We start from the raw sequence: 10,396 nt of genomic DNA on the forward strand, positions 1-10,396 counted from the left end.
TTATCCTGTTCGAAAAATATAATATTTTTTCTGGAGTTTAAATTGAATACTAAAAAAATACTGTTTTATTCAATAAATTAATTTAAATAAAAAAGTGACAAAAATATTTTGTAAAAAAAAAAAAAAAATTTTCTAAAAAATAAGATTTTTTTTTTGGGTCCTAAAATGATATTTATTGGTAGGCTTTAGTCAACTCCATGAGATAGGAACAGTTATTTTACATAAAATAAAATACATAAATATAATAATGAAAATAAAACACATGGAGATTTACTGCACAAATTAATAAGGGATTAAGAAGCGGCATCACTGTGACTCTGGGGCAATGGGGCATATCACAGGGGTGGAGGACCGGACACACTGGGGCAATGGGGCATATCACAGGGGTGGAGGACCAAACGCACTGGGGCAATGGGGCATATCACAGGGGTGGAGGACCAGACACACTGGGGCAATGGGGCATATCACAGGGGTGGAGGACCGGACACACTGGGGCAATGGGGCATATCACAGGGGTGGAGGACCGGCCACACTGGGGCAATGGGGCATATCACAGGGGTGGAGGACCGGCCACACTGGGGCAATGGGGCATATCACAGGGGTGGAGGACCGGCCACACTGGGGCAGTGGGGCATATCACAGGGGTGGAGGACCAGACACACTGGGGCAATGGGGCATATCACAGGGGTGGAGGACCGGACACACTGGGGCAATGGGGCATATCACAGGGGTGGAGGACCAGACACACTGGGGCAATGGGGCATATCACAGGGGTGGAGGACCGGCCACACTGGGGCAATGGGGCATATCACAGGGGTGGAGGACCGGCCACACTGGGGCAGTGGGGCATATCACAGGGGTGGAGGACCGGACACACTGGGGCAATGGGGCATATCACAGGGGTGGAGGACCGGACACACTGGGGCAATGGGGCATATCACAGGGGTGGAGGACCGGACAAACTGGGGCAATGTTAGTAAACTCGAAGCCGTGTTTTATTACTAGGAAGCAGTTTTGAAGCCATTTTTGCAGTAAGGTAAAGACCTTAGTATTTTATGAAGGTGTGACTGACCTGCAGCCTGGAGGACTAGCTGGAGTCGAGCCTTGGCCTGTTCAGCTGCTGTCTGAAACAAACACACACACAAAATAAAATCAGTCATGACTAAATTAAGAAGAAAAATTTCCCCTAAACAAAACCCCAGTACAAAGGGAGCGAAAGTGAGACACGGTATAACAAACACCAGCTAACTTTAGAGGAAATTATGAGAATAATGATGAGGCGTGAAAGCCATTAAATTTATGAGAAAGATCATAATCATAAAAATAAAAAAGTGTGTGTGTGTTTGAGAGTGTGTGTGAGGAAGATTTGACAGCTGCCTCGGAAGTCAGAACTCGTGTTTGTGACACCAGTCAAAAAAGCAGGGTGTAATTCCAATATCCCTGCTATTAGATTTGCCGCTCTTAATTGTCAAGAAAGACGGATTGTATGATAAAGAAGTTATAAAGGGGATATAGATTGCATTTAGTACCGCACGCCTGTGTGTGTGTGTGTGTGTGTGTGTGTGTGTGTGTGTGTAGAGGCGTGTGCTGGGTGTGTGGGATTACAGAGAAATTAAATGCTAATAGGATGAAATTTGAATGTGGAGCCTGCGCATCTTGTTGCCGCTTGCCGAGCCTCGCTGACAGCCGTGACGCACATTTATTCAGCATAAATTTGATTTATCAAACTGTAAAAGTTGTCACTTTGTAAAAATGTCAGCTCGGGTGGCGGCAGGGAAATATAATGACCGGGTTTAATGTAAAACTGTCACTCTGCACTGTCTTAGATGACAAACACATCTAAGCTCCTCTTTCAAATCTCAAACATTTTTTTTAATGCACCTCTTCGAGATTTTTTTTTCTTCCTTTTTTTATCCCAAGAAGGGGATAAAATAGATTGGGAGAACATTTGAGATGAATTTATCAATCACAACAGCAGAGAGTGGGGACGGGGTACAAGTGGTGGTGGTGGTGGGGTGGGGGGGTGTTAGGGGAGCGGTAGGGGAGCTGGAGTTAAGGCGGCCTACACTTTATCAATCTTCTCCCTTATTCTCTGTTTTCAGCCCTCTTTTTTTTTTTTCTTCATGCAACTGTGATTACAGAACCGCTCCGTCTTGGTGCAATAACAAGTGGAGGAGAGGAAAAAGAAAAAAGAAAAAAAATCAGGGCTTAAGTGGATGGATAACAGCAGGCATGGCAATCATCTTAGTTACAGTTTATTATGAAATTTCCTCCATAATTGCGTTTGCATTTGTTTACCGTGGCCCCCAGGCCTCTGTCGGGCCGTATAAGACAGTTCGTATTTACAAAAGAGATCTCCCTCCCCCGCCTCTCTCTCTCTCTCTCTCTCTCTCTCTCTCTCTCTCCCACTTTGACTCAGTGAAAAGAAACAAAAAAAAAAGCAGAGATGAATGAAAGAAAAGAAAGAAAAGAGCATTAATACGGAACAACCGCTTGCCTTTTGCTATATAATATGATAAATGGCGAGAGGAATAATAGTTCCGTAAGCATGGCGCGTTATGAACAAGGGCCTTCATAACACGGCGTGTTCGAGAGTCGGCGTGTTCTGAGCGCGTGTTAATCAGACAGGGAAAGAGAGGCGTTGAGGCAAAACGTGGCCTTAAACGTACAATAAACGTAGAGTAATCTTTAAGTTTGTTCGTTAAACAAGACAGGATTAATCGAGTAGTTAAAAGAGTCAAACAACAAAATAATACCTGTAAAAGACATACAAGAGACATAAAGAAGGAAGAAAACAGAATGTGTAAGGAATCTGGATACAAACAGGAGTACTGTTAGTGTTAGTGCCCTGAAGCTGATTGTTTTCCAAGAGATTTATTCGTCTTACACCAAATTCCCACCCACCGGCTTAGTCCAGGTTCCCGCCTGTTATACGTCACGTGTCTCGTGCCTCATCCGTTCACACGTCACAGAGTGAAGTGCGATCTGCTCCCTTCCACATACATGAGCTCATACATACCCACAGACTGACTCTGACCAATCAGAAGCAAGAATAAAACAGTACTGTATAGGATTTGATATAACAGACAACACACGACGTGAGAAACGCAAGTCACTGAACACCTAAAACTTTAAACGTTACATCTAGTAACATCTATAGTTCCTGAGACTGAAATCACGTGTAAACAGACACAAGAGTTTATGTCCAAACAGAACCAGTGGTCACTGTGGAGGTCTTTATTTAATTTACTACTTTATTAATGACTAAATGTTGTCTGTAATTCAATAGCAAACACTAAAACTCTTTTAATTGTGCTCTCTTGGGGTTGGTCTCTCTCTCTCCATCTGTCTCTCTCCCTCTTGTCTCTCTCTCTCCCTCTGTCTCTCTCTCTTTCTGTCTTTTTCTCTCTCTCTCTCTCTCTCTCTCTCTCTCTCTCTCTCTCTCTCTCTCTCTCACACACACACACACACACACACACACACACACACACACCCATACGAGAGACGAGTTTCACGTTCCTGTCACATTAATAAATAATCTGCCCCCCAATTACCCAGGTGCCAATCAAGTACAAAAACAAAGAAGAAGAAGAGGAAGGGAACGAGGAGTGAAGAATGGTGTCGTCTTTACATACACGCAGAGTTAAGATGCTAAAATCAGAGCAAGGTGGATCCCAAAATCTTTCAATTTCTGCTTTTTATGTCGTTTCATGTCAGCCATGTGAGCGAGAGCAACTTTAAGAAAACGTATCAGAAGCAAAAAAGTGCATCTGCTTTTTTTTTTTTTTTAAATAGATTGTTAAAAAGTTAGTTAACAGTATAAACATATTTACATGGCACTGAATATGACCATTTTTTTAACATGAAATAAAATAAATACATAGTTGAAAATGTAGAAACAAATTTACATGGCAATGAATGTGTAAGATGTTTGATTTGATTTTTTTTTACATCAAATTTATATTGTTTAAAATTATTTTAAAGCATTTACTCTATATTTAAATTTTACAACATTACAATAATTTTTCCTGCTAAATCACAGATTTTTTAGATAAGATATTTCATAAAAATAAAAATCATTTTAATAAAAAAAAATTTAATTATTAAAATTTAAAATGGAAAAAAGAAAGAAAAAATATTTTCAATTCAATGGTCTTGTTTTACTAAAGCCACTAAAAATAAAAGGCAACATCAAAAAAACTAAACTAAAAACAAAAAAATGTAAACTGTCAACACACTTCCATTCATTCTTTCCAGGTGAAAAACTTTGAACTTCTGAGTTGTTGTAACGTCATAAATTAATAAAAAATAAAACATTGCATGCTAGCTGGAGGTTTGGACTCTTATATATAGCGATTAGATGCATCCTGTAAGAGCATTCAGTATTAAAAATAAAATCAAATGCTCAATAATAAGATAATAAGCGCTGGATCAAGTGCTATTTTATCGCTTTCTTATTAACGTGAGTTGAAAGCAGATTCTTCAAAGGAACCAAATTAGTAGTGATTTATTTGATGGTTATGACTAAGACTTCTCATGCAGATCCTTTGCTTGCTTTTCTTCTCATTCGTATGTCATCATATTAGGTTTTTATCCATTTTTCCTTTTTAAGGTGTCTCTTGCTTTTATGTTACATCATATTATTGATGCAGAAAAAAAATAAAAACATGCAATTTTTCATCTTCAGATTACATTTTCTGCCTATTTCTTAGCCCCAGGGTTAAAGGAAGTGGTCTAAAAGCTACCGAAAAACCGACAATAAAGACGTGAGCTAAACAAATGGTGAGATAAACGAGTGGAATTTGAATAATCCGAACGAAGCGGCTATAAAACAGACTTAAGCGAAACGGCGGGAGTGTGTGTTAGCCACCGTCTCCGAATCCGACTGCATAATTTGTTGGTTTTTGAAGGCCAAACGATCCGATTGGTCAACAGTTTTTGAATTTTAGGTTCCAGGTTGAACATTTAAAAAAGATTATGAAGTGTTTTGAATGAGATAATTTTTGGGAAAAAACTAATTTGAGTGAGTAATTTGAGTAAAATAAAACCATATAAAACTACCACTTGATTTATTTTACGGTCTGAAGATCTGAAAATCTGATTCGATGAAAAATAAAATCGTTAACTTAGTTAAACAAGTGAGAGTTAAGTACTATTACACTGTTAAAGCTAAAAGCGTATCAGGTCTCGATATGCAAATATTGTCTATAATTACTGGATCGTCAGGGCGCACGGTTGGTAAGTATAGACGTGTAGGTGTTTCCTATTTGCATATCATCCCGTATCAAATCCTGGATTTCTTGCTGAGTTTTTCCTTATTTTCTACTTGAGAATTCATTTCCATCTAAATTCATCATAACATTTTTGTTTACCGTCAAGATCCAGCTGACTAGAAAATCTAAAAATTCCCCCCGTACTGCAGAATCTGGTCACGTGACCCGTCGATTTAAGTGATTATTATTACGCTAATTAAACTGATTTGTTACTTATCCAGATTTCAGTTATTTCTTACAAAGAGCAAATTAAAAGGAAGGTTAAAACAAGCATAGAGATCCATCATTACACCTGATTATACCGTTTATTTTCTGTAAAAAGATATAATTGGTCCGTTATAGAAACGTATCAGATTAGTGCTAGTGATTAAAGTTTAAAGCGGACAGACAATGAGCTTCGAATCAGATCCATGCTCTGATTAAAGTGTAAAGCAGGTCCTTCTAAGCATCGTGCTGGAGACCCTGGGGATGAAATTGCAGATTTGGAAAGGTGTTGAGCGTGTCGGCTATCTCGCTCCCACACACACTGGCATCCTAGGGCCAAACCAATTAGCCCAATTACAGCAATCCAAGCCTCTTCCTGCACCTCTGTGTGTTCTAAAATCTTGGTGCTCAAGATTTAACCCTCACTCTGCCCTCTACCTATAAAAACATATAAAACTCTCTCTTTTATCAACTTCTAACTAGGAACACTCTTTCTGTCTCTGTGTCTCTTGTCTCTCTCTGTCTCTCTCTCTGTCTCTCTCTCTGTCTCTCTCTCTGTCTCTGTGTCTGTGTCTGTCTCTGTGTCTGTCTCGCTCACTCTCTCTCTCTCTCTCTCTCGGCTGTGATCGTCATGGTGACAAGAGGGATTTCTCTGCTCTAATTGTCAGTGCGTTTCAGACCTCATGGTTTACACATCACCACCTTTGATGCCAAAGATCACAGTAAATCTCACGAAGACTGACGGATAACACGCACCAATCGCAGTCTCAGATTTGAATACGTCCTACATGTCCTGCTTCCATACGATCAAGTCAGACGATTAAAACCCTTTAAAATGTGGTATTGACCACGTTCATCTTCCTCAAGCTTTCAGAGCGTGTGTTCGGACAACACTTTGATAGATTTGTTCTGAAACGTAAACTGCAAATATTTCAAACATTCTTTTTCTCATTCTGGTTGGACGAAAAAGTTTTCTATTTAGTTAGAAAATTTAGTTAGACAATGTTGTAGAACGTACATTTGACCACGCCACCTTCTCGTCCCCTCGGTCAGCGATGAGTTAAGGGGTACGACAGGACGACAGTGTATTACACACATTAGATTTACGAAACGGAAAACTGGGGACGTCTTTTGAAACATCTTTTATGGGACAGTTTTCCCCTCACGTGTGGTGAAAAGTGAGAATAAACCATTTCATCACTGTATTATTTAAATCCAAAGGAAAATTGTCTCTAAATAAATAAATACGTGAATACACGAGGACACTTCTGTACTTCACCGCTTCTTTCTCCCAGCTCATCTCATTTTATTTATTTATTTTTTTTTTTAGTTGTCATTATTTAGATCTCCTTTTTCTGCTATTTCCTTAAAAAAAAAAAACAACAAGAGGGAAGGGGTCGAGTCCCCGATATCCAGAGCCACAGGAAGATGCAATATTCCGTTTTTAATATCCAGGTCTATAAGATCAGAGCAGGGATGTGCTCCAGTGCAATATGTTTATTTATATATATATATATAAAAAAATCCCGCCTACTGGGGGGGGTCAGGCATCTATAACATATAACGCAGTGTATGGATATACTTTTATATATAATCTCAATATGGAATCGGAGGCCCTTTTTTACAACATGCCATACTTCAGGAAGGCACTAACAGCATTTTGGCAAGCCGAGGCTGTTCATCTTGGTGTCTCCAGCAGGCACAGCCACTGCATAATAATGCGCTTCCCTGCTCCGAAATGTTATTTCGCAGGCCGCGGCTCATCTCTCAAACTTCACCACTATTACAATTTCCCAAACTTTTATTTCCTTCATTATTGCCAACAAGATTTCATTACGTATTTAGAATGTAAACAAGCCTGAGTAATGACACCCTCCGTCTCACCGCCGTTTTTTTTTCTCTCTCTCTTGGCGACGTCTCTCTTTTTCCTCTCAAATCTTCTGGTGTGTTTGTGTATGTGTGTGTGTGTGTGTGTGTGTGTGTGTGTGTGTGTACACATTAGGCATTCAGTGTGTATGTGCCAATATGCATGCACCAATCATAGACAAGAAAACAGACATCCACATACAACTGAGGCTGAAGCGTGATTCATTTTTGTTGCGTTGTTGATCATTCAGTGGAAAGATGGAGTATGTGTGTGTGTGTGTGTGTGTGTGTGTGTGTGTGTGTGTGTGTGCGTGTGCGCATAGATTAAAAAAATGCCTCTTAAAAAAGAGAACATTAGAAATTTAACCAAAAAAAAAAAGTTTATGCTCAACTCACATAAATCATGACGAAGAGAAATGAGCGTACGGAGCAGCGAGCTCATCTCTCCCGCATGCGTGGAAAATGAAATCCACTGCAATACCGATCAAAACTGCAATCATCAAGAGATAATATCTTCTTTGGTCTATCCACACTTTCCGATTTAATTTCCTCCATGCCCTTGACATCCGGCGATACCATTAAGATTAAGCGCATACAGTAAGGGACTAGTTCTCACAGCGTGATGTATGAGGGTCTCGCACTAAACCTAATATCATCATTTAAAAATTAATGCAATATTTCTTTTTTGGAATTTCTTTCTTTCTTTCTTTTTTTTAATGTTGCACACGCAGGATGTGCAAACTGGGATGAATGTAAAGAGAGGGAGAAGATGAGAAGTAGTGTATGAGGATGAAGAAAGAGGGCCGGAGAGGAGGAGGAAAGAGAGAGAGAGAGAGAGAGAGAGAGAGAGAGGGAGAGAGAGCAGGAGAAACAGACAGATACTGAGATAGAGAGACTGAGAGAGAGAAGAGAAACAGATGCCAAGAAAGAGAGAGAGGGGGGGAGATACTAAGATAGAGAGACAGAAAGATAGACAGACACAGAGAGACCAAGAAAAAGTAAGAGAGACAGATAGACACTAAGATAGAGAGACTGAGAAAGAAGAAGAAAAACAGATGCCGAGAGTGAGAGAAAGAGAGAGAGAGAGAGAGAGAGAGGGAGACTACAAGACAAAGTGTGAAAAAAGTGAGATAGTGAGACAGATTGATAAAGTGTGAGAGACAGACAACTAGACAGATAGACAGACAAATAGACAGAGAATGGGGGGGTGACAGAGGAGAGAAACAGTGAGACATAAAGGAGAGAAAAAGTGAAATAAGAAGGGAAAGACACAGGTATTCATATATACTATATAGTGAGACAGAGACATTAGCAGATAAGACAGAGAGAGATAGACAGATAGAAACAAAGAGATAGACAGACAGAGTCATTTTGTGTGTCAGTGAGACATGTAATTATAGCAGGTCATGCACCTGGACAGAGGTCAGCGTCATCACTCTATCATTTAGCCGAGCGGGGGCTCGAAACATAGAGCTGTGAAGATGACACACACACACACACACACACACACACACACACACACACACACACACACACACACACACACACACACACACACACACACACAGCCTTAACACGATGAAATCATTAGAGTAATACGCCTGGAAATGTGTTTGCAGATTACGTCTCCTCTCCTTTCACGTGTCCCGATGCTCGTCGGCTCTTTATGTGCCACAATCAAATTACCGGCGACAGACACGGCCGGGAAAAAGAAAGCCATCGCACCGTGACGAGATAACGACTGAACCGCTCCTTTCCATTCTCGTAACTCTCGCTGTTAAATCTGGGTTGAGACGAGTTGATTGTGTTGCGTACGGTTTACATCGTTTTCCTCCTCATACATCGTACCACTCAGTGAACCTTGCGGAAGGGGCGGAGTCAACCTTACCTGCAAAACGCCTACCTATATTTACATTTACGCCATATGGACCTGGGATTCAAACTCACACCCTTCTGATCAAGAGTCCAACACTTTAACCACCAGGGTATCACATGTCACACTAAAACATACACCACTGGATTATTTCATCTTGTAAATGTGAGGTAATATCTCACAATTGTGACAATTAGACTTCATATCTCACACCCGTTCATAACACGACTGTGTCTTGACATGAGCAGACAATTACAACTACAACTTCTCTCAAAAGCACGAGTTAATAATCACACAATTAAGACTTTATATCTTGTAACCAGATTTAATTACTTCGTTTTTTTCACAACTGGAGACAATCAAATTTCGTGCGTATATTTTTTCATACACTGAGCTAAAAAGCGGCCGGACTTTCACAGAAATGTAGAAACGCATCCACCAGATAAATAAACGTAAAGCCTTCGTCAGGCGTGTAAATAAAACCGAAGTCTTTGACCCGGTAAAAATGTTGGGTGTTGGAGAAATTACTCCCAAAACGGCGAAAGCTACGGAACGATAACTGCAACAAATCAGCAAATGAATGCAAAAAGATCAATTAGCGTGAAGGCGCTAATCTGCATGAATCTGATGCTTTATGTCTCTGCTGATGAGCTGCTTTTGTAGTGCTTCCTTTTTAAGCAGCTGCGCATCTGGCCTGATTAGCGTTAGCAAAGCGCACGCTACGCTAGCCACTGGGGGATTCGTGCTTCTCTCCCTGACAGAAAAGAGAGAAGGGAAAAAGTAGACAGAAAGAGAGAGAGAATGAGACATAGAGGGAGTAATTAACATCCTTTCAAAAGAACCAAAATAAGCAAAAAATAAGCAAAAAAAAAAATACAAATAAAACAAACCGCCTCGGTCTGCTGCACAAAGCTAATTGCTAGCTGTGGCAATCTCACTAAGGCTAAATAGATTAGGCTGCACTGAATGCTATCAAGGCTAGTGTTAATGTGGCCAAAGATACAGATTCCCTCACACGGGTTGTTAGAAAGAAAAATCGCTCTTTTATTTTGTGGATTAAACTGTTAGATAATGTGAATGTGAGGAAATGGAAGACGAGGAGAGGAAAAGCAATCAGTGAAGAAAGTTGTCTTGATTCTGACTTTGTCAAGTTTGCTGTCCTCTTCTATCACTGGTAGTC

General features: G+C 40.2%; 2 protein-coding genes across 3 annotated transcripts in view; one reads left to right on the forward strand and one right to left on the reverse strand.

The window, feature by feature from the left end:
• lxn (latexin) overlaps positions 1–10,396 on the forward strand; it is a 104,682-nt gene that overhangs the window by 86,440 nt on the left and 7,846 nt on the right. The gene's annotated exons all lie outside the window — the stretch shown is intronic.
• Positions 1–10,396, reverse strand: part of rsrc1 (arginine/serine-rich coiled-coil 1) — a 120,958-nt gene that overhangs the window by 54,815 nt on the left and 55,747 nt on the right. For both annotated transcript variants that reach the window (XM_060875208.1, XM_060875200.1), the window contains exon 6: positions 1,073–1,124. In XM_060875208.1, the coding sequence (XP_060731191.1) occupies positions 1,073–1,124 (52 nt within the window). The remainder of the gene's footprint in view (positions 1–1,072; positions 1,125–10,396) is intronic.

Source organism: Tachysurus vachellii, chromosome 1, assembly GCF_030014155.1.
Source record: "Tachysurus vachellii isolate PV-2020 chromosome 1, HZAU_Pvac_v1, whole genome shotgun sequence".
NCBI lineage: Eukaryota > Metazoa > Chordata > Actinopteri > Siluriformes > Bagridae > Tachysurus > Tachysurus vachellii.